General features: G+C 34.3%; 4 protein-coding genes across 8 annotated transcripts; 3 read left to right on the forward strand and 1 right to left on the reverse strand.

Moving 5' to 3' along the window:
* Positions 1 to 459: 459 nt before the first annotated feature.
* On the forward strand, positions 460 to 3,834 carry LOC105121274 (diacylglycerol kinase 3-like). 2 transcript variants are annotated; one of them, XM_011019857.1, is made up of 3 exons: positions 460 to 602; positions 898 to 985; positions 3,133 to 3,834. In XM_011019857.1, exons 1-3 carry the CDS (start codon positions 469 to 471, stop codon positions 3,142 to 3,144), a joined length of 234 nt encoding a protein of 77 aa, XP_011018159.1. In that variant the 5' UTR covers positions 460 to 468; the 3' UTR covers positions 3,145 to 3,834. The 2 variants fall into 2 exon arrangements, with proteins under 2 accessions (XP_011018159.1, XP_011018158.1); XM_011019856.1 differs by lacking the exon at positions 3,133 to 3,834 and adding an exon at positions 3,036 to 3,125.
* Positions 3,835 to 4,409: 575 nt separating this feature from the next.
* On the reverse strand, positions 4,410 to 9,318 carry LOC105121273 (glutamate receptor 2.9-like). 3 transcript variants are annotated; one of them, XM_011019853.1, is made up of 5 exons: positions 8,965 to 9,318; positions 6,321 to 7,630; positions 5,920 to 6,232; positions 5,407 to 5,816; positions 4,410 to 5,224 (listed from the first exon to the last, which is right to left on the reverse strand). In XM_011019853.1, the coding sequence occupies exons 1-5, from the start codon at positions 9,227 to 9,229 to the stop codon at positions 4,682 to 4,684; spliced, it is 2,841 nt and encodes a 946-aa protein (XP_011018155.1). In that variant the 5' UTR covers positions 9,230 to 9,318; the 3' UTR covers positions 4,410 to 4,681. The 3 variants fall into 3 exon arrangements, with proteins under 3 accessions (XP_011018155.1, XP_011018156.1, XP_011018157.1); XM_011019854.1 differs by lacking the exon at positions 8,965 to 9,318 and adding an exon at positions 8,322 to 8,926; XM_011019855.1 differs by lacking the exon at positions 8,965 to 9,318 and adding an exon at positions 8,314 to 8,385.
* A 2,765-nt stretch (positions 9,319 to 12,083) lies between these two features.
* LOC105121272 (small nuclear ribonucleoprotein E-like) lies at positions 12,084 to 16,301 on the forward strand. Of its 2 annotated transcripts, XM_011019851.1 has the most exons (6): positions 12,087 to 12,272; positions 12,374 to 12,400; positions 12,520 to 12,582; positions 15,459 to 15,537; positions 15,652 to 15,697; positions 15,795 to 16,301. In XM_011019851.1, the coding sequence occupies exons 1-6, from the start codon at positions 12,231 to 12,233 to the stop codon at positions 15,802 to 15,804; spliced, it is 267 nt and encodes an 88-aa protein (XP_011018153.1). In that variant the 5' UTR covers positions 12,087 to 12,230; the 3' UTR covers positions 15,805 to 16,301. The 2 variants fall into 2 exon arrangements, with proteins under 2 accessions (XP_011018154.1, XP_011018153.1); XM_011019852.1 differs by lacking the exons at positions 15,459 to 15,537; positions 15,652 to 15,697; positions 15,795 to 16,301 and adding an exon at positions 15,231 to 15,431 and having other exon boundaries at positions 12,084 to 12,272.
* A 5,935-nt stretch (positions 16,302 to 22,236) lies between these two features.
* Positions 22,237 to 25,875, forward strand: LOC105121276 (probable receptor-like serine/threonine-protein kinase At5g57670). The gene is made up of 10 exons (XM_011019859.1): positions 22,237 to 22,626; positions 22,892 to 22,992; positions 23,116 to 23,234; positions 23,331 to 23,437; positions 23,522 to 23,929; positions 24,093 to 24,347; positions 24,555 to 24,712; positions 24,810 to 25,025; positions 25,302 to 25,451; positions 25,559 to 25,875. Exons 1-10 carry the CDS (start codon positions 22,494 to 22,496, stop codon positions 25,703 to 25,705), a joined length of 1,794 nt encoding a protein of 597 aa, XP_011018161.1. The 5' UTR covers positions 22,237 to 22,493; the 3' UTR covers positions 25,706 to 25,875.
* Positions 25,876 to 27,622: the final 1,747 nt, after the last annotated feature.

Below are 27,622 nucleotides of genomic sequence, written 5' to 3' on the forward strand. Positions count from 1 at the left end.
ACCACACTAACCTTATCAGTAATTTTCAGAACTTTATGTTCCTTTATATATTTCTAAATTTTTCATGTGCAACCATTGGTACTGCCTCACAGCAGTTCCCTTGGAAATATGGGTGACATAGATTTTCATTTTAAATAGTAGTTGCTGAAATGGTCATGCTTTGGATATTTGATTTTTTTTCCTACTTATTCTTATTATTGTTGTTGTTGTTGTTTCTGTTCTTTTATCAAATATATTTGACTGTATACAAGTTAGTTTTTCTTATCGTCTTATCTAATATATTTGACTGTATTCAAGTTACTTTTTCTTGTTTATAAATTCATTTTTTTTATGGAATCGCCTCATTCGTTTTCTATGGAATCTCCTTATAAAATATTTTTGACTGTATGCAAGCTAGCTTTTCTTTTTTATTTATTCATCTTTTATGGAATTTTCTTTATGCATTGTTAATGTTCGATACAAAATTTTATGACAATGTGTTGCCTGGATCATTTATATGATGATATAATATTTAATGTCTGCAGGGGACTCGAGAATATCATCAGGATGCATGTTAAGAAGGTCAATTGCTCAGAGTGGGAGCAGATACCTGTTCCTAAAATGTAAGAGTGTGTTTGATGCAATTTCTATTGAGATATGATTAAAGTAACTAGATGCTTCTGAGCACTATCTTTTTTTTTTTTTTTTGTTTCAGCCATCCATAACTGTATACTCAATTTCATAAACGCATGCAAGTGTTTTGTCTGACCCAAATATTTCTTTTGTTTCGTTTTTTTCCCGTTGCTGGAGATATTTTGCTAATCTTACTCTTTGACATCATACATACAGCACCTCATTCTTTTACCCTTTGTGTGCTATCTGGTTATAATTAATGTACTCATTTGTTGTTTCTTCCAGTGTGAGGGCAATCGTTGCTTTAAATCTTCACAGTTATGCAAGTGGAAGAAATCCATGGGGTAGCCCAAAACCAGAGTATTTGGAAAAGGTATCACATATCTGTTCTCTGAGATTGTTTTTCCCACTAAACAATTTGTTCCATGGATTTTGTTATGTGCTATTTACTACCTGAAACTGCCGTATACTACCTCCATATGACACCTGCGATTCTATGACTTGGATTACATTTTGTTGAAAGGTTACAAGGTTAAAAAACTAACTAAAAGGGCTATTTTAGTCCTTTTGAAAATTGTAAAATGACAATTTTACCCCAGAATAAAAAAATTAAGCCATGCTTAGAGGGGACTTTCGGTCTTTTCTCAATAGTTTTTTTTTTTTTTTGGTTAATTCAAGGACCATTAAGGGCACTTTTATCTTTTTGGTTTGATAAATTATTTTTTTAAAGTAAAAAGCTATTAGCATGTGCGCGGTAAAAGCACCGGTGTGTTGGTGGTGCCTGTTTACTTTGGACTGCGTGATTAGCTTCTCCTGATGGCTGAAATTGCCATAATTTCATCATGTTATTATTAGATGTGCAACCATGTCCTTTCTCGATGATGCTTTGCATGTTAGCAAGGAGTGGTTTGTCACTAATGAGCTTCTTTTTTTTTTCTCCTCCCTAAAAAAATATTATCTGATTTTTTTTTTTAACTATTTCAACTTTGGTTTTTATTATTTTAATTTTTAATTTTTTTATTGATATTTTATAAAAACTTTATTTGTTTTTACTTTCATCATTTTATCTCAATTTGTCACATATTTATTTTTTAATTTTATCCTTATTCTTTTGGTTTTAGATTTTTTTTCCCTTGGCTCTTTAATATAAGTTTTACTGGTTTTTAATTTTATTCTCCAATTCAAAGTTATGGTATATAATTACTTACAATTTGGTTCTAATTCTTTTGATTTTTTATCCTTTTATTAAAGTTATTATTTCTTTCAATTTAACCCTCAAGTAAAAGACTTGTTGTTGCACTCTAATTTATCTTTTATTTTGATTTTAACTCAATATTTTAATTGCTAATTTTTTATCTTGAATCTTTTTGTTTATTTTTTTACGATTTCATCCTTCAACGTTTTATTTTGTTGGAGTTTTATTTTTGTAGTTTTTTCATAAATGGTGTTTTTGATATGATAACCATGAGTTTGAAAAATTAATAAAGGTTGACATTCTTTTCTTTTTTTATTATTTTTTTTTATTTCATCATTTATCATTTAAAAAAAACAATTGACTTTGTGTTTTTTTTTTTAATTTTTTTTCAATTAAGTTATCCTGACCTCATGATTTAAGATACGAATTTGACGGGTTAACATGAACTGACTCATTCTTTAATGTCCAAATTATATGTCTATCATACTAGCTCAAGTTGACTCATTGTTTTTTTTTTTTGTTATTTTTTGCTCTATTTTATCATTTTATATTTAATTGATTGACACCTGAACAACATTATTTTTCTTCTCCTTGATAAAAGTTTTCTTTTTTCCAGTTATTTTGATTTTTTTTTAATTTTTATTTGCTTGCTATCATTGCTTCTTCTTTTTTACCTTTCATATTCAAATAAAACTAGCTTATTTGACAGGTCAGGCTATAAACCAGGTCATTGGATTTTGTTTTTGAAAATATGTTTGTAATACAGTAATACTTTATAGAAAAAACAACATTGGTTTGTTGCTCTTGGATAAAGGTTTTTTTTTTTGTCCATTTATCTTGATTATTTTTTTTTAAATTTTTGTTTGCTTGCTATTATTGCTTTTTAATTTTTCTTTTGATTTAAATACAACTAGTTTATTTAGTTTGTTGAGACTATAACCTCAGTTATTAAAATTTTTTTAAGGATATATTTTCAACACCTAAATATTTTATAAAAAGAATAACATGTATCCACGACACAAAGCGCAGGACCATGCCCAGGAAAAGTTATATGACAGTAATGGAAAAAAAAAAAACAGAACAAAAAAGTAAGAAAGAAAAACACGTGCAAATCTACAATACATTGTGTCCTGAGAGATAGTGTTTTCTTGATCCCTTTTAACCTTTTTTTTATATTAATTTTTATTAGGTCACAAAAATTTGACATTTTTCATTTTTAAATTTTGAGGACTCTATTCCTAGAGACACAACAACATATCTTCACTAAAATGGCGATGCCGAGGCAACTGACTCAGAAGCCTTTGCTTATGTTATTCCCTGAACAGTTTAAGCTGTAACACCGATATTTCGGGACTCCCTCAAGAAATTTGGCCCTCAGAAAGGTTTGGCTACAACAAGCACAAGAAAACTTGTTCCATCAATGCCTGCCAGCCAGACAATCAGGCAACCAGCTCTCTTTATGATCGATCACACAGGTGCCAACCCAGCGTTGAATATGGAGTGGTTGAGAAATGCAGGTGAGTTCGGGTGAGAATGAACGCTCCATTAATTCTAGTTGTAGTGCAACCGAATATACAGAACTAATGGTGGGCAGTTTGAGGGAAGATTTCAGCAAAAAAATGAAAGTAACCGAGGATCATCGGCAGGAGGGATCCACACCAAACAATTACCACCATAAAGATCCGCTTTTAAACCACGACAACCCACGTCTACCACCAGTGGTAAGAGATCAGGAGGAGGAATTTAGTTTCGTATGCGCAAATCCTTCAGGACCCTTGATATCTGCAGAAGATATATTCCAAAATGGTATGATTAGGCCGACTTACACTTTATGCAACCGTGATGATCTCCTGTTTGCCGAGGATGTTAGAATTAAAGCAAAAACATCAACCCCATCAACTCCGTTAATGTTCATGGAAGAGCGCAGCGAAGCGGAGGGACCGTGCTGCGTGTGGTCAGGGGGGCACACAGTATCACGAAATCAACAGATATGCAAGAAGAAAAGCTTCACAAGGTTTTCAAAGCTAAGGAGATCCTTTTCGATATATAAAAAAAACGATCGCGCTTCAGTCCACTCAACCATCTCTCCCAGTTATTTCTGAAGGGTTATTATCTTTTTTATCGGTCATCAGCAAAATCTTGAAATTTAAGTTTGGAATTGTAACCATGAATGTTTTTGTTGAGGGAATTATAATTTGATCTTGGATCTATCCCTTCTCGTAATGTTGGATTTTTCTTCTCTGTCTAATGCCACTATCGACAATGAAAACTAATTCAATCGGGCAATACATATCCTTATCCCCAGCAATGTCAACTAATGCAAATGCAGAAAAACCATAAGTATCAAGGAAATTAACTCAGTTTTGAAGAATTACGATAGAGCCAGCCTTGGCATCAGGAAAACCAGCACAGAAAAAAGCAGCCTTGCTAACATCGATAATGAGAAAACACAGCACAAATCATTGTCCAAACCGGAAATTGAAATGGAATGTGGGGTGCTTTTGTAAACAAAACTTGACGAAACCTGAACCATCAATATACCAAATTAGTAACACCTCTTGAAGTTAAATAGCATCGGCAAAGAACTTCAAATGAGTTATAGCTAATTCAATAGCAAAGTTGGGATCGGATGAATGGCTAGAAGATTACAATATGCCATTAGTCATGGTTTGAGAACTTTGGTGATAGTAACTAAAAAGAGAGGATCTTGGTGCTTCATTAGATACAAAGAATTTTTGTTCCTAATTAAGTAACATCACCATGAACATCTCTCCTCTCGATAACCAGCGAATGCAACTATTAGCACCAGCTGAAGCCCACTACTGTCAGGGGAAATTAGCATTCTGACTTCCCTAAAAAGGAAGGATGCGGTGCCTACTGTGTGTGTGGAGGTTCGGGGTTTGCAGCACTGCTCTGTGGGGTATGATTGTCATGGGCTTGATCTCCAGTGATGTCTCCAGATCCTTCACTGGAAGTCCTTGAATGGCCACGTGCATCATCGATATGAGGTGAAGCTCCAACTATTTCAGCACTTGGTACAGGGTGAACTCTTGACTCAGCTCTATTAAGATGATGAGCTGATGGATCTGCCTTGTCAAAATGTTTTGCCAATTCAAGAACTCTCGAGTAAAAGGATCTTTCTCGATCCATGGTGTTCGAAGCAGGCCAATGAATGTAAAGGAACTTCGTGACATATATCAGAAGTGCAGACATGGAAGCAACTCCTGTGATGATGAAGAGGCCTCCGAAGCTGGATATACCAAGACCACCAGAGGTTAGCATGGCAGCTTGATCTAAGCAAGTGGCTTCGCCACCAAAGTTCCTTCGTTCAATTTCTTCCATTTTATCTTTGTCTTCTGTGACATTCAAGATTGCCCTTGAAATGTAAGGGACCAGTGGGGATCCAAGGGGAAATGCCTGGCATCAAAACAAAATCCCATTGATTATAATGACATCTGGTAAGATTTAATGGTCACTTGCAAGAATTGAGCAGTTCAGCTCTATGCTTAAGGAGCTAGCTAACGACTGCCAAACAAATATGCCTTGAAAATATGCTGAGGGATTGCCTGTGAGAGACAGACAGGGAGAGTGAGACTCACAAAGCCAAATCCATCGGTTTTGTAGGTTGGTCCTACCATTTGGAATTTGGAGCAATACTTTGCTAGAAAGCGTTTGATGTAGGGAATTTCAGCAAAGATAGCAGCTACACCATCATTGTAGATTCCATTAGACAATGCATCATGATACTCTTCTGGAGTGCTATATTCCCTCAACACGGTGTCACTGAAGTTCAATCGTTTTACGAGGAAGTCTTTCACAAAAGAATTCTTCTGGTGCCCTATAAAGTAACCATTCTTTCTAATCTCTTTGACATCAACAAATGTAGGCTGCAACCGCTTTACAGTCAAAATTGAGGCTAAGCTAGCAGTGTAACTCTGTGATATGATTAGCACCACAAAAATCCATATGATCAATACAAATCTTGTCCAGTTATTCACCACCTTCTCCCCTGAAAACATAAGTTTTGCTCTATAGTAACATGAACTTACTTGCAGTTGTCAGAAAATCAAGAAATGGAAAAATTAGTCTAATCAAGTTAAAAGAGAAATTACTATGTGCAAAGAAGAGGGTTGAAAAGGAGAACCACAACGTTGTGCCAAGTTGTTGAGCTGGTTTTCCCCTGAACACTTTGTTTTCACGGTGTTCGAGCACCCACACCACTAAGCCAGTGAAGATGAATGCTATTCCAGTTGTTAACCAAAGCTCCGGGCTTAGTGGCTTCAAGAAAATCCACATGTTTTCCCTCTCATAACGTTTTGTCAAAACTACCATTGTGATGCCTGATTCCGAAAAAGGCAACGTAAAATCAACATATGTTGAGCGATCGGCAGTTATTGTTATATCTCCCACCACAGCATCAAAATTCTGCAAGACAATTAATGAAAACAAGTTCATCTTTATCCAGAATTTCATTTTTGCATGCAGGAAAAAACTGAAGTAGCATAACACCAACCTTTAGTTTGATTTGGTCAAGAAGTTCATTGTAAGTCCCAGCACTCTCCTTATTTTTGTTGACGAAGGGAATGAACTCATACGGAAGGGGGAATGGTAATGCTTCAATCACGGAGACGAAAACATCTCGGGTGAAACCTGAAACAATAGGTTTATCACCTTCAGGATTCCATTCCACTTTGATAAACTCATGAAAACCAGTTCTCCGTGGAACCCCTATCCTCAAACTCTTTGGCTGCTGGGTTGTGTCTCCTGGCCAAATTGGCTCCTTCAGTCTGTTTTTGGAAGTTGAATATGCTATTTTACCTCTACTATGCAAGTTTCGTGAGAGTCCACTCTCTGGAGTCCAATATCCAAGGACTCTCTCTGCTTTTCCGATCAAATTGAGTACTTCAAATGCTGCAGGTACCCTTTCTCCACCAGCCAAATGGAAGTCCCCACTTAGGCCTTGAAATTTTGTGCTTAGTATGGAGCTTAGGAGTCTTGGCCCCGTTTCAGATTTTCCCAAGGCAGCGAAGTCAACTGTGCTTTCACTAGTATTCGGCTTTACGTATCTAGAATGGACAATACCAGCCTTTTCTACAGCCATTGCTAATGCCCAAACTGTATCATATGCCCACAAACCGAAAAGGTTTAATTCATTGATCTTACTTTGTGGTTTGCTTATGGTGAAATTCTTGCTCCATCTCGATTTAAAAGTTTCGAGTCTCTTTGAAGTTGGTATATGTGGCTTTATACCCAACACACCTAGCATTGAATCCATGACTTCAGAACGTAGAGGATCTAACAAGGTGGATAATCCAGCTGTCACGAGCCATGCATATCCTTCGCTCATCATTCCTGCATCCTTGGCAAGTAAGAACAACCTGGACCCAAGGGAGGATGACATATGCACTAGAAATATACTCTTCTGCATCGCCTTCAACTTGTTGAGCTCCCTCATGATTTGAGTGTCATTGAAATACAAGGGAATTCTACTTCCATAAGGGACTCGAGTGTCGATCTCTTGAAAGGCCTCTAACAAAAATGGAACCAAACCATTTCCATATTCGGTGTCTTCAAAGATTGGTACAATCTCCCGCCAACCATAGGCTTGGACAATGCTGGCTATTGCTTTCACTTGAGAAGAATCATCCTGAGCAGTCCGGACAAAATATTTGCTTTGAGTTGCAGAAAGAGTTGGGCTGGTGGCTGAGAAAGAAACAATCGGAACCTCTACTTTTCCTCCAAGCTCTGTTACAAACTTAGCTTGCGATGACTTTTGAGGTCCTATGATAGCATGCACTTGTTCATTCTTCATTAAATCCAGCACTGAATTTTAGAAGACTATGACTGAATTAGATACAAGAAATTAAAAGAAAAAAAGAAAAAAAAAAGATATTCAATCTCTAAAATAAGAATCACAATTTTCCACTCACAACAATAAATTCTTTATACGTTACTCATATTAACCAGTGCTTCTGTCACCATTAGCCGAAACTAAAACAGATTCTAGTCAACTAAGGTCAGATGATGCCGATTCCTCCATCACTACTAATGAATATATAACTCCATCGCTAATCTAGCCTTGACTGGTGCATAGCATTAATGAACTCCCAGCTAAATGGGGCTCTATTACCCCAGCTACAAGATCTTGTAGCCACTGTACAATTCTGCCATAGTAATCGGAAGAATACAACAGCGTGCCTGTGTGTGTGGTTTTGTTTGGCCACTGTTACTTTTCTGCCTCGAATAGACGTAAGCAGTTCAAGATAGGAAGCTGTGTTATGTACCGTGGGTTCGGAATTGAGTTTGAACCATCATGATTTCAGTTTCTAGTTACAAGTACCTTCTCTAAGAGCTTTACATGCACCTAGTCTCCACGGGCAATAAGAAAGGTTTGCAGTAGAGAACAGACAGATTAAGACCATAACACAGTCCAAAAACTCAGAGGTAACCAAAACAGATACAAAGCAGAATTGCACCATCATAATTAAACAGGTAAGCAATTAAACCTTGGTACCAGTAGGATCACAAGTTATATAGCCTTTAGATCTCAAACGAGCCAAATACCATATACAATTCAGTAGCATCTGAATCCCTTTTCATCAGCTTCTAAAGATTTTGGACTAAATAAAGAAGTTATATAGATAAGGACCCGATAATTTGATCAGTGGCAATAGTAGATGAAAAAGAAAATACAAGCTGAGAGTAGTGGAGGATCAAATAGCCGATCCTTTCACAAACAGCTTCAAAAGTGTATTTGTCAATTATTGATTTATTAGTTTGTTCTTGACTTTTGACTCAGTAAAACCACAAGTCAGTAACAGGGGATTAGGTTTGAAATTTGAAATGTTTTACAACAATCCAGCACTTCAATCAGAGAGATCAAGCCAGCAAAGATTCACGGGGGACTTGCATGAAACAAATAAACTTGGAGATGGGATTTTGGAGAAACGATAAAAAAAAAGGGCTTTTTTTCTTTTGTTGCCTTGCATACTTCTCTTGGGGAAAAACGAAGTGCCCTTTTTTAAAGCGCAATTCACCTTTTGACATTAGTCATTTAAACAGAAAGAAATATTTGCAACTATCATGCACTCCACAAGAGCTAAACAAGAGTCTGCCTTGTGCGTGTGAGGGAAAATTATGAGAAGTTACACATATACCTGAAGAAGTTGCAGCAACGACATCACTGCTGGAATCCCTAGTGAAAAGAGCGAGTCTCGTTTTAAAATCAGCATTAACAGCATAGAAATCGGAGACTGCCATGGATATGCAGCTCTCTGCCATTTCTCCAACTGTAGAGTTCAAATCAAGAACTACTCCTATTGGTATAATCTCCACTGCCATGATCACCATTTGCTTGGACCAGAGATTAACCAAGAGAAGGGTGAAAAAAGGCAGGGTGAATTTCTGCTTCGGAATTGCCATTTGTTCGTTAAAGAATAAAACAAGATCACATGTAGTTCTTGGCTAAGAGACCAAGCATATATAGGCTAGCTAGAATACATGTGTGCGTTTTCGCTGACATTTCTTCATGTTGAAATTTGGACTCGGTAGAAATGTTTTTTATATTCACCAATCGAATACAATTTGGCAATAATTAACTAAATCAAATGGAAGTATACTTGATGACAAGGACTCAACTAGTAAAGACTAGATGGACGCCTTGTACCATGCCATGTTTCTATCTTCCTTTCAAGCGTATTGGAATCAATTTATTATTCAAATTAAAAATGAAATTCCCATCTTATCCTCCGTGGTTAACTTTAAAATATTGAAAAAAAATGTACCTTTTACAAAAACAATTCCTTACTCAACCATTATCAAAATTGTTAATAATAATTTATTTATTCTTGTTTTTTTATTACTGATGAAAAATATATATTTTATCTTTTAGTCCTCTACATAGGAAGATTTTTGTGTTCGGAGTATGCATTTCATTCTTTTGGGCCTTTCTTTGCTACCTTCAATGTAGTATATATGGAAGCAGGAAAACTAAAAGCCAGACTCGACCAAGAGCCATAAACTTGAAAGGGTAATTATGTAATTTTGTGGTCGATGTATACATAAAATCATTAATAAGAGTTAATTAATTTTTTATAAGCCAAAAGCCATCAATTATTTTATTAGAAACACCATTTGGAGATAACTGATCAGAAGATCAGAAGAAGAACTACAAAGAGTTGAAGAACACATCGAAAACGTTGCAGAGAGATTTTCTAATGGATTAAAATCGTAGACTTTTGATAGTCAACTGTCCCCTCGAGCTATATTCCAATGTAGCACGTAGGAGACACGCATCAAAGCTGAAGCGATGGCTTGTGAGGTTTTATGTGCCATTGAGTTCTGAGCAAATTCCTCAACTTTTTTTTTTTTCCATTCAAAATTCTCAAACGTGTCCCCAACTTCCAGCAAGTAAACCGATGAGAGGCTGCCATCATCTTCTTGTTTTTTGTTTTGTACATGGGGTTTGAAAGAGCTCGAAGGAAGCACGCATCGAATGAGAGAAAGGGTCTGGGGAGTCTTTGGCTCCCAAAACTCTGAGAAAGAAGAGTAGAAGTTAAGAAACTTGACTTTCCGAATTTCAACTTTTTCTTAGCAATCCAGGTTTCTATATATATATATATAATTTCTTACTGCTTTTTTTTATATAAATAATTAACTTACAATGACAATAAAAAGGAATGCTTTTTTTTAGGAACGAAATCGAGTTTTATTCCATGAACTTAGAATCATCGGTAACCACTGTAAGAGTCTCCAGTGGATAATCCTCGATCCAAACTAGTTTATGAAGGACAACAGAGCCATAATGGCCTCCCTCCTGCCTTGAACATAAGAAGAAGGACTAAAAATTGATAGATAACATGACAATATCTTGGCTAAAAGCTCCAAATCTTTTTGAACATGAACTTAATTTACTGTTAATGGCCGATACCGCTGCTAAGTAGTCGATTTCCAACATAACATGAGGATATACCCAATATCCAAAGCCATCGTAAGAACTTCTGCAATTTCCACGCATATCCTATCCTGAATGGACAAATAGCTGAAACCTTAACTTGCCCACTATCACTTCTTGCAATCACTGATCCAGATCCTATTTTTACTTCGGCAAACACAGCAACTGTGTTGGTTATTATCACATTCTGCTGTGGAGGTATCCATGTTTGGGGATTAGAATTTGTTGTTGATGTGTTGAGTCTTCAAGATTTAGAATTGATCTCCATCTGATATTCCTGCAACAATTCACAATGGGGGCATAGATAGTTGTTATACCTGACCTAGGATTTAACTTATTTGAGGTTTAGATCATTGGATCAATTCCAAATCCACATGTCAATCCCGAAACAATATTATTTAGAATAATAAAAAAAAAACATTAGAATTGTGATTTTTTAGAGGCAAATTATGGATCTATCATAACAAAATCATATAAAAACCTAGTAAATTTGTTCATGGATCAAAGTGATAAAGCTAAACCTTAAAAGAAATCTGATCATACTACATGATTGGTCCAACAAAAAAAAATTATGATTTTATCCTGATCATTAAATCATGTTAAAATTTTATCAGAGGGTTCCACAGATCCAATTCTATATGAATGTCCATTAGCTATAACTAAGTAACTAAGTGAGGAAGGCCTTAAAATTAGGCTTGAATGATCTTGTTTAATTAGCAAATTCTATTATTTTTTTATTTTTATTTTTAATTATATATTTTCTTTTCTTTTCGATTTATTATTATGATTATTTTTCTATTTAAAGAGTTATAAACTTCTTGAAGAGCCAAAATACATTAGATAAAATTATTTAATATAAAATACAAATCGTTATTGAGATCTTTTTGGGCAATATTCTATATTTTTTTTATGCTTTTTTTTATTATTATAAAATTCAAGTGTGTCATCAGATTTTATTCAGGTTTGAGTTGGTCAGCTGAGTTATATGTTTGACAAAATCAATATTCTCTATATATATATAAAACTTGACGTGATTTGCAAGGGACGCCATCAAAATATTCTAAAGGTCATATTGCAAGTAACTCTATAATATTTAACTCTATAATAGAATTGGTTGATGTTGTCACTTGCAGAATCACGCCAAATTTATCCTTTTTAATTAATTTTTCTTACCTATTTTTCTTTTCCTTTTATTTTATTCCCTTTCCCCGATAAAAAAAAAACATAAAATTGAAACTCACAAACATATTTAAAAGTATAGGGATTGGTTATATAGTCTTATTAAACTACAGGGACTAAAGTGATTAACTAACTCTCTCGTTATGTCCTCCAGCTCTACGTAACAAGCCAAGCGAACCAAACAGACCCGCCTCTCTCGTGAACGCTCTCTAAAGGCCGTGTGGTTTAGGGTTTAAACGTCTCTACAACTACACTAGTCTGTGCCCAAAAATCCCCGAGAGCTACACAGCCATGGCGAGCACCAAAGTGCAGCGTATTATGACCCAACCCATTGTACGTCTGGTTACTTATTATTTTTGTTCTAGGGTTTTTGATAGTTTCTCTGTTTACTGATATTACCCTCTTTTTTTCCTTGTGAATTTCTGCTGCTTCAGAACTTGATTTTCAGGTTTCTTCAAAGTGTAAGTCACTGTTTGCCTCTTTTACTGGTTTTCTCTTCCACTTCTGCTTGTTTTTTGTTGGTTGTTAATGGGTTGTTGAGTTTTAAATCTATTTTTTCTTTTCTATTTTGTGGATGCAGAAAGCTCGCATTCAGATTTGGCTTTTTGAGCAGAAGGACTTGAGGATTGAAGGCCGAATCATTGTAAGTTTTGAATTGAACAAATATAAAGTTTATTTGGGTTGATTTGTTTTATGGATGACGCGCTGTTCTGTAGGAAAATGTATATATGCTTGTTTGTTTGTGCATTCCGCTTGGTATTTTTATGGTAAGGTTGCTACTGGCACCTCATGGGGCCGTTCTGGTTATTAACTGCTTAGAGAAGAGCGTATCTACATATGTGCTGGTTCATCTAATTTTATTTGAATTTAATGTGAATAGCTTTCACGATTAGTGGTAGAAATGGGTGGATAAAATTTTATAGGTTACATGAATAGATATTTACATTCTCAACTCTATTGTTCTTATTTTATTTGACATGCTGTGGAGCCTGCGTAATCTCAATCTTATAGGATTTATGCATCTGCATAATTGATACTTTACTATCATAAAATATTTTATTCATACTTACACCTTTTGAATTATCTCTCCTTGATTCCGTGGATAATAGTCTTCAATCTCCTCTCTTGGCATGTTGGGATGTAGGCATCTATAAGGAAAATTGAACTTAACTCATCACTGATGCACCTAATTTAATAAGTACCAGTACTATTGTTGATTAAGGTGTTGAGGCAGTTGTGACGCATAGACACGTCCCTTACTGTTGCTTAACTTGAAAGTGAAACACTTGAATTCAAAGGAGCTCCCAACTTCTGGTTTATTCAAATTATGGTTTTGCCAATAAGAACTAATTGTCAACAAACACCATGCTTCATTGGTTATCTTTTTGAATATGCCTAGTTAACTGGTTTATGCCTTAATAAAAATCGATGATGGCAAGGCAAAGCATTGGTAGGACAATTGTACTAGGGATGGCATCTAAAAGGTTCCTAGACCGACCAGTTGTCAGTTGTCACAGTTGCATATTTCTCTTAATACTCATCTTTTACCCAAATTCTTTTATTCTCCAACACCCACTTTATGAATTTCCCCAGTACATATATATTATCCCATGACCTATATGCATATCAAATGAAAACATTTTTTTCCCATCTCCCACACCCTTCCCACACATCCATGAAGAAAGAGATTTGAGACCAACACTCTTTATTTTACTATAAATAGAATTGGGCAGAAATCTGTAGTACTTCTAGGGTCTTGCATGGTGATAGGAGAGCCAAATTTGGTAGCATAATCATTTGGTTGAATTTCATATATACTCTCGATGACAATGTGTCACAATGCATTAGGTCTAGATGCAAGGGCCACAACCTTATTTCCTTCAAACAAATGTTCTTCTAAACTAGGTGTTGCATAACAAAACAGCTATCAAGGAACCAAATAATCTCTTCTCATCTTTGCTTTCTGTGACTGCCTAACTTGCTCAAATCATCTTGTGTCTGCTTAGCCACTACTACATAGATTTAGATAAGGATATGTAAGAAAGAGGAAAATGAGGATTGAGCACATCTCCCCACCCAGCCATGTGCTTGGAAACTTGGCCAAAGAAGCCCAATAGGTAACAGACATATACAATAGATTTCCATCAAGAACTTCTAGATTACTCTTTGGCCTTTACTGCGTTGTGTATCTGTCAAAAGATTGGGAAGAATTGCCATCTACCAAACACTGTTTATATATATGTTGTGGAAGTTTTTTCTAGATGTTGCTATATTAGCAGGTCATCTGGAAAAGCTTCTCTCTTTCCTAGTAGAAATGGTAATGTGTTGCCAACAAACTGCAGATAGCATACTATTAGTATAACCTCCTAATAAGATCTCCACTTTCTTTTAAATCATTTTACTTTTAAGAATCAACCTCATCAGCAAAAATGAAAGAGCATAAAAGGATTGACATTCTGGTTAGAGTCAACACTCTGACCCCATCTTTCAGTTTTCTTAATAGATTTTTCTTCCGTTTGCAGCTTTGAAATATCCTTGTGTTGTTATAGTCTACTTTAAATCGTTGAAATCTAGTTTTCTCCAATGTGCTTGTCTTCTTATTGGAAAAATCTTGTCAAACTAATTTTTCAAGAAGATACGGGTCTTAGGTACTCAGAACTGAACAAATCAGTTGATTCTCCTTGCAAACTCATTCTTTAAAAGCTCGAAACCTTTTGGAGGATTAGCTTCAAGATCCAGAGGAAATGATCATACATAGAGTCTATAATACATCAGGAGGATTAGCTTCAAGATCCAGAGGAAAGTGATCATACATTAGAAGCTCATTTAATTGGTCATTTATTTGAATGGAACTGCATTTTGTTTTTCACTCTTTTTTCATGTTTCTGTTCTATTTCTGTGAACATATTCATTTATGACTTTATCATATGTTTCTTCCTTGATCATATGTGAGTAATGACTTTGGTTAAGAGGCATTATATAAACATTGTTTGGGCATGGCACACAAACCAATATTGTAGTTTATAGAACATCTACTTATAATACTTAGACGTAATCAGATAAAAATCAATAGGCTCTTGCAAGTAGTTGAGTGGTTTTATGAACAAGTGGTGTTTGCTTTGAAACTGTGTAAGAGTCCATACTTTCAATTTTCCGAGTATCAATTGTATAGTATATGTGTTATGATTAGTAATGTTCTGTGTGGCCTTGCACAACTCCCTCTGAGGATGATATAGAAGCACATATTTTGGGACTACACATCTGTGCCTTAAGCTGGTTTCAGATTTTCAGGTGCTTCAGGCATTAACAAGTCCTTTAAAAGTAATCATCACCCATCCAATTCCCCATGTCAGATGTCTTTTGGATTTCTTGCTGAACAATAGAAGATGGAAAATGCCTACCTTTTAGTTTCCAAACACTTGTTCTCTGGGACTGGCATATACAAGCCTGGAGCATATCCATGGTCAGCTTTTATATTGCTTCGCTTCTGAGTCATTCTGGTGTTTTTATGGTTGGCAGGGGTTTGATGAGTACATGAATTTGGTTTTGGAAGATGCTGAAGAAGTCAATATCAAGAAAAAGAGCAGAAAGTCTTTAGGTAATTACATTCTTAATTTTTCAACTCTTCTATTATTTATGCGTGCTCTAAGATACATCTTCAACTCTTCTATTATTTATGCGTGCTCTGAGATACATCTTTTATGTTTGACAGGAAGGATTCTTCTTAAAGGAGACAATATTACTCTTATGATGAACACGTAAGCTGAACCAAAACTCCCTATGCCCCCCCCCCCCCCCCCTTCTTTTTTTCTTTCTTCCATATGTTCCTAATGGTTTTATTTTATGACATAACAGGGGAAAGTAATGGTCATTCCTGGTTCAAGTGGAGGTTCAGTGGAACAGCTTTGGGTATCAAATATTAGTAGGTTATTAATGACATGCAATGAATGTCTTTGCACTTAACTTGGCAATGTATGCTTTCTTTAGATATTTCTCGTGCATGAATTTTTGTATCTAATTTGCAAACCCCCTGGCATGTCAATTTTCAGCCACTCTTTAGAAATCTTGATGGCTTGGCCTCCATGTGATGGGTGTAGGTAGGGCATTCAGAATCTTACCCCGGTAAATCGCGTTGCTTGCTTGTTATGGTTCACAGGTTCAGATTGCAGGGGTTGCGTTTGCTTCTTATTTGTTTTTTTGGTCCTCCCTTCTGTACGAACCCAATATGGTCAACCACTATCTCTGCATTTACCACATAGTTTCAAATAGTAACGAACACTAAATAAATGGCATGCTGTTTTTATTGGATACCATGCCATTATGAGACCTCGCACAGTTTAATGTGGATTGTTGTAGTAACTTTTTGTTGTGGTCATCGTTCTTTTTTTCTTCTCAATTGGATTTTTTGTGGTTAAAGTGATGGTCAATTGCTTCTTATTTGCCAAGAAAGGCAAGATTGAAAGATAAAAGAACCAAAGTGGACGAAGCATGGAAAACAGGTGGCAATTTAAAAGTTTATGCAAAAATTTAAGTTTGGTCCTTTTCAATTTCTAAATTTTTGGTTCTTTTAGTTTTTTAAAATTTTATTTTATTTCAAAATTTTATTTATTTATTTTTTAATTCATGGTTTGAGAGAAAGAAAAGAGAGTAGTTGGATTTATGTTGAAGAGATAATATTGGTTGATACTGATTATGATTGATTTTGATGGTAATGAATTTTATTTGATAAAAAAAGTTTTATTTAAGTGTTTTTTTGTTCCTTTTCCTGTTTGAGATAGTAGATTTGGTCGAGTTTTTTTTTTTAATTATTATTGGTTTTTGAGTTTTATATAAAGCTTTTAATGGGTTTAAAAAGGTTTCTAAAGGTTATAAAGTGTTTTATATGTATTTCAAGTAAAAAAAAATGAGTTCAAAATTTATTTTTTAGATATAAAATGCCAATGGGCAAGGCTTTTTGGAGACCATCTGGTCTCATCGATCATGTTGTTCAAAAAAATTAAAAAACAATGAAGGCATCCACCTTTTAATATATAAAAAAAATCAGAGGCATGACCCATGTGCATGCATGACTTGTTTTGTTATGTTATGTTATATAGACTTGACCCATGTGCATGCATGACTTGTTTTGACTTGTTTTGTTATGTTATATAGATTAAAAAGTAATTTGAATTTTCTTTATTGAATACCATCGAAATTCCAAGATTTTTAAGAAATCAGAGCCCTTTTTTTCAATGATTTTATTGCATTGCTATATCTTTCGTAGATCTTTTGTTTGTTATTTAAATATTATTTAATTTTTTTCATGAAATCTTATAATATTGTTTTTTATAATATTAGTGGGTGCTCTATTTGTTACGGCCCTGGACTCACAATAAAAATATTTATTGCTGCCACAAAAAAAATACATTGCTAATGACCACATCTTTGGTTTGGTAATATTTTTTTCATCCTACTCGACTAGTCAATGAACTAGTTAGATCTGAGAATAAAATTTGAAAAACTAATTAAATAAAAAAAATAATTGAGAAAACTGAACTGAAAAAACTTAAATTAACTGATTAGAAAATTCAAAAAAAAAAAATTCAGTTTGGTTTTAGTTTCAAATGCCTGAAGCTGATTAAATTGGACTGAACCAAAGATAAAAGAGATAATGAATAATCTTTTCCTTCAAAGAGAGCCTTTGCTCAATTGATTCTTCAATGTTTCTGTACTCACAAAAGTAAAGACCCCCATATAATGGCTTCTGGGCTTACGGGCATGCTTTTGATGAACTCTTTTGCCTCTTCAAGGAGCATGAGTCATGCTCTGCCTGCCTAGCATATCAACCGGTTTCGCTTCTTGGTTTTATTAGTTTTCGAGAATCAAAAATGAAACTGAACTAAATAAAAAATAGTCAGTTTGAATCATTTTTAATTTTTAATTTTAAAAATATTTTGATTTGTAAAGACCCCCATATAATGGCATCTGGGCTTACGGGCACGCTTTTGATGAGCTCTTTTGCCTCCTCAAGGAGCATGAGTCCTGCTCTGCCTGCCCAACATATCAACCGGTTTTGCTTCTTGGTTTTATTAATTTTCAAACAACAAAAATTAAATTGAACTAAATAAAAAATAGTCAGTTTGAATCATTTTTAATTTTTAATTTTAAAAATATTTTGATTTGATTATTTGTTGTATGTGAAAACCAAACCAAACAAAACATGGTTACTCCTAATTGGATCTAGTTTGTGTGGGATTTCAACTAGAAGTGTAATCTAATAGGTAATAATAAGGAGGCATATAACTTGTATGAAAATAGCTCATGGACCGATAATTGCTTAAAATAATGGTATATTACTCATGGACCGATAATTGCTTAAAATAATGGGCTTACAGTTTATATTATAATCAAATACACTTACAGTTTTTTATTAACAAAAACCCTAGAAAATACCAAATTTATATACGAGTTCATGTTTTCATGTCAAAGAATTTCATTGTGGTTGTAATCAATTAAAAAATCATCCAATGAAAATAAATGCTTTAATCATGAGCTATTAAGTATCTTTTAATTTTCACATATGCCTCCGCAAGTTTTAAATTTCTGTGTTTATTAAAATACCAAAAAGATTTTAATACATCTTTATAAATCTAAAACTATAAGTTCAGAGATTTAGAAACAGTGTACGGATTTCAGATTATTAACTTTAAATTTATCGTGTAAATTTGAAGACAAGAACCCAAAACATGTGCCGCCTCCGTCGCTGCTTCGAAAGCTTGACCAGCACCAAATCTTTCAAGTGTGCTTTGGAAAATCCAGATCAGAAACTAACAAATGTTATATTGTGGTTAATAATGTGTTTGAAGATGATCTAAAGACCGAGACAACCTCTGTAACTCAACAAGAAGCTCCTCTTACATCTTTTGCAGTCATCAGCAATAACAGAGCCTTTTTCAGCCAGTCTGCCGCAAAAATGATCGAAACTCCAGCTCTGCAGGGAAAACAATCTATAGATTGCCTTAACACAATGTTAGGTAGGCGAGGCGCAAACTATGGCTGGAAAATGGAAGCTTCACTGCCCCACAAAATAAGATGTATGCTTCTCCAGCATCCCAGATTCTCAGACATCACTAAAATATAGAGCACCAATTTCGCTGGAATCTCTTCAGCAGAAAGCTTCTCCTGCAAAAAACGATGAATCTGCCCAACCATCTAAGAAGGCAAAAAGCTCCACATCATTGTTTGTTTAGGTCTTCATCTACAAACACTTATCTTACATTAGACTCATTACCCATCTAGGAATGGATGTTATTTTTTAAAATATTTTTTGCTTCAAAATATATTTAGACTTTTTTGAAAAAACATGGATGTACCGCATTGCTAAACAAGATCTAAGTAATCAAGGAATTAGAACGCCTAATTACAACTTTCATTCGACCATCCCAATCAAAATGTTGAAAACAGATGGGAAGCATTATCTTTACACATGGTCATTCAGAGTTTCCCAGCTAACATCAAACGATCAGTACTTTTCCCTCCTTTTCATTTCCCATCAATTTCATTTATCTCATAGTAGACTGATCCTCATTAGTATATTGATCCTCCTCTACACATTCGAGCCCAAAACGATTTACAATTGTTTTCTATAAATTAAATTGTTGTTTTCTGTCAATTCAATCAACTTTCTCAGCTGCGATGCCACAAGAATCTAACTTGTTGTCTTCATTGTTGTTCACAGGAACTCTGATATGGACACAGCACCACCAGAAACACGTGAAGCCCTTTTTTGCCACAAACTTTTTTCACTGTATAAATCATAAAACATGTGAAGCCCCATTAAATGGCTAAGTTATCAGCTAAGCTTTGACAACTACTGTCCAATGCTACATGTATCTAAATCACAGCTAAACTGAGTTTAAGAAACGTTTTGCTAGGTTTGTGTAGTAAACTGACCCTCCTTGGCTACGGAATTAGCTAAAATCTTGCACCTAATATCCGATACTACATGTATCGTGCTGTAAATATAAACATCATACAGTACTACTAATATATATATCTTGCTTTTTGTCTACCTCCTTGTATACTTTTTACTGCGATATTTGATTTTTTTGTGAAATGCTTTCTAAGCTCAGGTAAACAAGACACAGATTAATCATTATTTGTGCGGACTGTTGGTCTGGAATAACTAACCGCATGACTTCAACTACCTTTACAAAATGTTATTGCTTATTTTTGGATTCCTTTCCTTAAGCTGCACGCAAAACTTTTTTTCTTAAAAATGCTACATTTCCTCTTCCTGAAAACTTTCTCATGTTTGTGCAACACAATACCCGCTGTGAAGTACAGGTCTCAAACCTAGTACATCCTACACACTATACTCCCAGTTGGTCTAAATGTATACATGCTGCTTGATCAGTAATAAATGGAAAATGCACTCGTCTTGATTCTCAGCACTTCATTTTAGAAAGAGTTACATGTTGATTATCATAGAAATATTCCTTAGATATTATGCTGTGTATGGAGAGTGCTTTTTTTATTAGAAAGTAATATAATGTTATTTTTAAAATTTTATCTAATAATTTAAGTTTACATTAAGATGATTTTTGGCAGTTGCTTTATTCAATTTTCTAATTAATATAATAATATCAGATAGATTTAAATTAAGAACAACCTGTAATAGATTAAACCATTAAACATGAATAATCTAATCGTACAGAATATACCAATAGAGTTGTAGCTCACTAATATATATTCTTTTTCTTTAAACCATTAAACATGAATAATCTAATCATACAGAATATACCAATAGAGTTATAGCTCACTAATATATATTCTTTTTCTTTTTTTTTATATTCTGGATTTTGCAAGACGGTGCATTTTGACTCTCGATTTTGCTAAACAGTTGAAGTCTTGAGTATGAGTTGTAGGATAATATAATGGGTTCTCGAAATGCATATATACATAGTAAAAATAATAAATTTAGATTATTTAAGAATTTCAAAAATTCTGTAAAATAAATTTAGAGTTATTTAAAGTTTATATGTAGGTATAATAAATTTAAAGTTATTTAAGGTTTATATGTAAATTATCAAGAAATCCAATGTTTTCTTTTTAATTTAAATAATTACTTCAAAGTTTTGGTTGTTTCAAACTATAAGTTATTCACATAAACCACAACTAAAAAATCTCCTAAACTCTTTTAGAAAAGATGAATTACTATATATTTAAGTGATAATTCTTTTTTTGTGTTTAGGTATTACTATAATATATTGTTGTACTATAATGTAATGTGTAAAAAATAAGAGGCATGATATTCTATTTATATATAAATTTAAAAACTTTATAAATGATAAAATATTAATTTACCTCTTAAATAATATCACATATATTATTTTAGGATAGTTTTAAAAATTTATTCAATCAATTTTTGATTTGATTTTTTTCTTAGTCTAAAATTATAATTTCTTGTATTAATTACATTTTAATTCTTAGTTTTTAACATTTATTTACAATCAAGTCATACTTGATTAATCATCTCATTTTAATTTTAATCATTTCATTTTAATATGATAAAATATTTTTATCATACTATCAAGTTAATCTTATTATTTTTTTATAAAAAAAAAATACAACCATCTCTCAAATTTTTTTATTTTTTTATTTTCGGTTGAAAAATTTTAATACAGCCCGCGGCATCTTACCTTCCACCAATCTAGTTAGTTATCTAAACACGATATGGCTGAAATAGCAATAATCTCGGACTTATCAGCTAGTTCAGTCTATCTATACTTTTTTTTCCTTAACCCGTATGAAGTATGAACACAATAAAGCAACAGATCAAGCAAGGTGGGTGTGAAGTGTGAAATACAATACAGCAAATGTCAGTCTGTGTGCGTGTGTTCTTCCTTTAGCCAAGCACGTAGTCATTTGGATACCATTAGACAGGGAGATTGCTAGATTAAGCCTGATGATTTGCACCTATCTTCTTGCAAATATGCAAGCAATGTGTAAAATTAAGACAAAATCATAATGCCATGTCCATCAAGTGCCAAGCATCTCTGTGTCATCCATCCATGTGAAAAGTGAAACCGTTAGTTTGTTCTAAACGTTTTGATTCATGATAAAAAGGTGAGGTCTCTTTTTGAGTGGAAAATACCCCCACCTGGCCTCCTACCAAATCCAACAACGTGGGACTTTTTCTTAGCCAATGTTGAGGTTATGGCTTGGATGTCAAGACATATCAAATACATTCCCATCACCTTTGCTTATACCCCAAAGCACCCTACCATAACACTTAATTCTTATCTCGAGGATTTCTTCGGAGAGACTTATCACTTCTCTTCTTGCCACTGTAAAAGGCACATTATGCTTGTTAAACAAGAATAACGCAATGAGAGCTAGCTAATGTGTCATCACCTCCCTCTACTAACCTTAATCATACTGTTGCTCCCTTCAACATGTTATTAAGCCAAGCTTCTGTGCTTCCATCACGTACAATAGAGCAAATAACTGAATACTTTTCCCTTCTCAACTCCAAGATCTTTCGAGCTGGTCGGCCAACCTGGTGGAGACAACATGATCCCTCTAGCTCCTTCCAAAATACTCATCGGCATCTCATCAGACCTAGACGATAGCAACGAGCTTCTTTCATGGGCAATTAGAGTTCTTGCTCAACCAAATGACACCATTGTTGCCATTTATGTTCTTGGTCAGGATCTTTAGTGCTACTTCCATGAAAAAATAAATAAATAATTCTCCATGCATAATAAACTTGACTGCACGTATATCTTTGCATTATCTCATCTCAAAACCTGCTGATTCAAATCTAAACTATGCAGGAGTGGATACCCAATGTGAACTTCCTTGAGTGAAGTTTGGTTCAAATGAGCTGCATTTATCATATAGACTAGTAACCTACATTGCATCTACTAACACTAGACATGGTAATGTTGTGCATGTTTGATTATATACAGTTGGTGAGGAGTCAAAGAGGAAACAATCGCAGATTCGACTAGCAAAGGCACATGTTATATCTGTTCTTGGAGAGTTTGCCAGGACCTGCCAGTCTAAGCAGGTATTTAACAACATTATAACCTTCTGAATGTTTGTCGCTTGCAGAATATTAATGCATGTTCCAATCTTTTACTACGGCAATATCACTGAAATTAGAAATTATTGTGAATTTTATATCTTTCAGATAAGTTTGGAGGCCAGGGTGGGATTTAGCTCTGGTATTGCTAGAGGTCTAATCGAGGAAGCAAAATCCATTTCAGCTGATTATCTTCTTCTTCGTCGCTTGAGAAACCAATCAAATAGGTAAGGAAACCAGATTAGGTTAGACAATCCCTATGATGGTTTGATATTATAACTTATAAATGACAACTGTTCTCTTTTTTCGTTTGCCTATATTAGAACTTGGCATCGAGTTATAAGGTTTTGTTTCGAGCATGCCTCAGAAACCTGCACAGTACTTTCACTAGGGAAATGTGAAAGACGGCCGGATTCGGCAACTACAAGAGGTTAGTTTCATTGTAAAGGAAAATCATGCAGATAGAATGTAACTTCCTCTAGTGTTAACCTATCCAGTCATTCACTTATGGCAGAGACTCATCAACCAAGTTCAAGGTGGTTGAGCAAGAACGATGATGGTAACAGTCGTAGCGGCAGGACTTCCTCCTCTGTTGAAGAACATATAAACTCAGAAACAAAGAGACTGAACTCTTCACCAAGAACTGTTTTATATGAAATTGAAACAGAATCTCACAGTACAGAAGATGATACCTTCAGTATCGGAGGCTCAAGCACTACAGAGTCCCCTCCTCTGGCTACCAATTTCAATGTCCAATCAAAGACAAAGAAGCAGACGTCTACCTGTAAACTTATCTCCTCAATTTTTGCTTCACCAGTGAGAAAAATGAATAGAAGTGTTTCCAACAAACAAAAGCAACAGTCTTTGTTAAAGTGCTTCACCTATGAGGAAATTGCCAACGCCACAAACAACTTCCACCCAGGTAAACTACCACTAAGCTTATGTGGTGTATGTGCTAGCTTTCTGATTCAGTGACTAATAAATCAAATTAATTCAGAAGTCTTATGCCTCTTTCTTTTCTTTTTCTTCAAATTAATTCAGAAGTCTTATGCCTCTCTTTTTTGTTTTTTTTTGAGTATCATCAGACAATATAGTAGGCCGAGGAGGGTATTCAGAAGTATATAGAGGTGATCTTTCTGATGGGAGAACTATTGCGGTAAAGATGCTAACCAAGGACACCAAGGATGTTACTAAAGAGAAAGAGTTCCTGCTGGAATTGGGAATTATTGGACATGTCTGCCATCCCAATACTGCAAACTTACTTGGCTGCTGCATTGAAAATGGACTCTACCTGATTTTCAATTTCTCTCAGAATGGAAATTTGGCATCTGCATTGCACAGTAAGGAGTTACTTCACTTATTCTTCTCAATAACTCTGGAATGCTATTCAATAAAGATTTGAAAATGTTGCTTATAGCAAAGGATATGTTAGCGTTCTACAGAAATGGAACAGTTCCATTTCTTAGTTCAGAAATCATTCATGATTTGAAGATGATGAAATAAATGATTCTTGTTTATTTAACAGATTATTTACGGATGATCATCAGGTAAAACAGGTGAGTCACTTCAGTGGCCAGTAAGACACAAGATTGCCCTTGGAGTGGCTAGGGGTCTGCATTATCTCCACAAATGCTGCAAGCACCGAATAATACATCGTGACATAAAAGCCTCTAATGTTCTTCTAGGGCCTGATTATGAGCCACAGGTGAATGAACATTGAAAGCAAACTCTTCCACTTTTCTAATCTTAAAAGCTGATGAAGGGTTAAAGGGATGATAAGCTGGCATTTCGTTTTTCTGTAGATAACTGATTTTGGGCTTGCAAAATGGCTTCCTAACAAGTGGACTCACCATGCTGTGATTCCAATTGAGGGTACATTTGGATACATAGCGCCGGAGTACTTCATGCACGGAATTGTGGATGAGAAAACTGATGTTTACGCATTTGGAGTTCTTCTTTTGGAGATCATAACCGGCCGGAGGCCTGTGGACTCATCGAAGCAAAACCTTCTTTCATGGGTACGTGATAATTGGATTATGCCCTTGATCGATTACCAATACCTATACTACTTCAAATTTCAACAATTTAAACAACTGTAATGGGAATCCCAGCTACATAATGTTACCAGGAGATAACCTCAATGGCTAGTTAGGAGTTCTGACTTGTAAATTCAAGTCTGTCAAAAACTAAACCGGAAGTTTTTGTTCCCTCCAAGTCATTCAAGTCTGTCAAAAACTAAACCGGAAGTTCTTGTTCCCTCCAATTCATTTCATTTAAATGGCTTGCATGTGTAGGCAAAGCCTCTAATGGAATCTGGAAACATCATGCAACTAGCAGATCCGGCATTGGAAGGAAAATTTGATCCAGACCAAATGCATAGAGTTGTGCTAACAGCTTCATATTGTGTGAGACAATCCTCACCATGGCGTCCATCAATGAGTGAGGTGAACATACATTATTATGTGATGGGTCATGCACTTATAGTCCATATGAGATGGCAACCAACTAACCTGATTGAACCCATTTCCTGATTTCTTTGCTTTCTTTGTAGGTGTTAGAGCTTCTAACCGGCGGCCATGACTCTGTAGTTGCAAGAAGCTGGAGGATGCCAAAGTTTACATCTGATGAGCTGGATGATTACTCCGTGACTTTTGGATATGATGTTGCTGTTGATACTGCTTTGGAGGATTATTTGTAAGCAGATCATTTTTCCTGGCATGAAAGAAATATAGTTCAGACTACAAGTCTATAACCGCTAAAAAAAAAAAAAGGTTTTTCTTCCAGTTCTATGTAACTTATGCGTTTCTATACACTTTGGGATTAATTTTTAGTGCTGTCAAGAGTGGAGATGCTTCTTAACCTTCTTATTTTCCATTTTGTTGTAACACTTCCATTAATTCAACTTAGCTAGGGATTACCTTTTTAGCAGTAGGAGTGTTGGATCAAGTGAACTGTATCAACAGTCACAAAAAGACATGGAATCTTATATGAAGGAACAATTAAATAGTAAAAAACACTATAATCAAACCCATTAATGCCTGAAAATAGATTAATTAACAGTAATTGAGTATTAAATTACTAGCCTGATAACTTTTTTAAATATTAATCCTCTCGAACTTCAACACTAATTCCCCTTGTCAATGCTTCTTAATTGCAAAAGGAGGAAGGAGAGCGAATTGTTCCCGTTAATAAAGAGAGAGAGAACCTTATTGGTAATTACCTTTATAGTATTGTTTAAATTGTTAAAAAGAGAAAATGTTGAAGTATATCGTTGCCTAAATACAATTGAACTCAATATTAACCTCTCAAAAGTTAGGAAGGTCAACAACTCCTTACATGTACACCATAGTCCACACAATCAGATCAGATCCAGGTAAAAGAATTGGATAATATTTTAGCACTTAATTGTAACAAAATCATAAGCTTTATGTTACCAAAAGGAAGTTTTTTCATTAAAAAAGATTATTTTTTATATTTTTAAATCATTTAAATATTTTAATATTAAAAAAAAAACTTTTAAAAATACTCTCAATCACTTTTTTTATCAAACAAGAAAATATCAAAGACTATTATATCTCATAGATTAAATTTATTTGCGTTAAAGTTTTAGGAGCTGAAGAAGGAACTATCGATCCAATAAAAAAATCATTAATCTAATTATTTTTTTTTTTAAATGATCTTCTAATAAATCAATAATTGACTTGATTTTTCTTGAAGCTTTATCAACTGGTAGTATATTTATCGACATTTAACATTAATAACATTTCAACAACACTTTGGTTTTTCTAAAGAAAGAAAAAACACTTTCTTTTGCAGAATATGATTTTTTTCTTATAACACTTTCTTTTGCAGAATATGATTTTTTTTCTTATATATATATTAACATTGAAAATCTAACAGCAAGACCAAATAAAAGAACCCATTATAGGGGTTGGACTTGGACCTACATTAGCAACTGTATCGTAGGAGCATCAAAAATTCAAAACCCCTATTGGGGCATCGCTTAAAAAATTGCTGGCTGCCTTCAAGAGAATCACGTTGAAAAGCTAGGGGAAAAAAAGGGTCTCGGATCGATTGCAATCCTCTACTTTAAGATCCCAGAGTCTCCCGACAATAAGAGAGCCTTCCTAATGGGCAACGGAGAAGGGCACATGTACTAGAGATACACCACATGTATGAGCCTGATGGGCATGTGCAAAACAGCACATTTTATATCAACTTGTTTGGCAACGCAGTTGCCACTGTTTTTGTTAAAAATTTAGATTTATTTTTTAAAATTGCTTTATCATTTTAATACTTGAAGTCTAAAATAAATCTTAAAAGTAAAACAACAAAATATTACTTTGATATATTGTAAAATAAAAAACACTTTAAAAACCAAATTTATCATAATATCCATACCAAATCAATTAAAACACATCTTTATACCTTGAAATTCACGATGTTGTTATCTAATATTTAACTTTTTATTTTTTTAAGTATTTTTAAAATATAAAAATTAAAATTAAAAAATAATAATAATAATAAAAATGAAAATGAAAAAACATGTTGACAATAGCAAGTTGGGAAGGATTTCAAGCACAGGAGAAATTAAACTAAGATTTTGAACATAATT

The sequence above is a fragment of the Populus euphratica genome, unplaced genomic scaffold (assembly GCF_000495115.2).
Source record: "Populus euphratica unplaced genomic scaffold, PopEup_1.0 scaffold31.1, whole genome shotgun sequence".
Taxonomy (NCBI): domain Eukaryota; kingdom Viridiplantae; phylum Streptophyta; class Magnoliopsida; order Malpighiales; family Salicaceae; genus Populus; species Populus euphratica.

Excerpts from the sequence above, each read along its gene's own strand:
- LOC105121273 (XM_011019853.1), bottom strand. The coding sequence starts at position 9,229 with ATGGCAATTCCGAAGCAGAAATTCACCCTGCCTTTTTTCACCCTTCTC. Across the intron at positions 7,631-8,964 it reads CGTTGCTGCAACTTCTTCAG|TGCTGGATTTAATGAAGAAT; the intron begins GTATATGTGTAA and ends TCTAAAATTCAG. Across the intron at positions 6,233-6,320 it reads TTGACCAAATCAAACTAAAG|AATTTTGATGCTGTGGTGGG; the intron begins GTTGGTGTTATG and ends ATTGTCTTGCAG.
- LOC105121274 (XM_011019856.1), top strand. The coding sequence starts at position 469 with ATGACAATGTGTTGCCTGGATCATTTATATGATGATATAATATTTAAT. Across the intron at positions 603-897 it reads CAGATACCTGTTCCTAAAAT|TGTGAGGGCAATCGTTGCTT; the intron begins GTAAGAGTGTGT and ends TGTTTCTTCCAG. Across the intron at positions 986-3,035 it reads AACCAGAGTATTTGGAAAAG|GACTCTATTCCTAGAGACAC; the intron begins GTATCACATATC and ends TTAAATTTTGAG.
- LOC105121276 (XM_011019859.1), top strand. The coding sequence starts at position 22,494 with ATGATCCCTCTAGCTCCTTCCAAAATACTCATCGGCATCTCATCAGAC. Across the intron at positions 23,235-23,330 it reads TTGAGAAACCAATCAAATAG|AACTTGGCATCGAGTTATAA; the intron begins GTAAGGAAACCA and ends TGCCTATATTAG. Across the intron at positions 23,438-23,521 it reads GGATTCGGCAACTACAAGAG|AGACTCATCAACCAAGTTCA; the intron begins GTTAGTTTCATT and ends CACTTATGGCAG.
- LOC105121272 (XM_011019851.1), top strand. The coding sequence starts at position 12,231 with ATGGCGAGCACCAAAGTGCAGCGTATTATGACCCAACCCATT. Across the intron at positions 12,273-12,373 it reads GTATTATGACCCAACCCATT|AACTTGATTTTCAGGTTTCT; the intron begins GTACGTCTGGTT and ends CTGCTGCTTCAG. Across the intron at positions 12,401-12,519 it reads TTTTCAGGTTTCTTCAAAGT|AAAGCTCGCATTCAGATTTG; the intron begins GTAAGTCACTGT and ends TTGTGGATGCAG.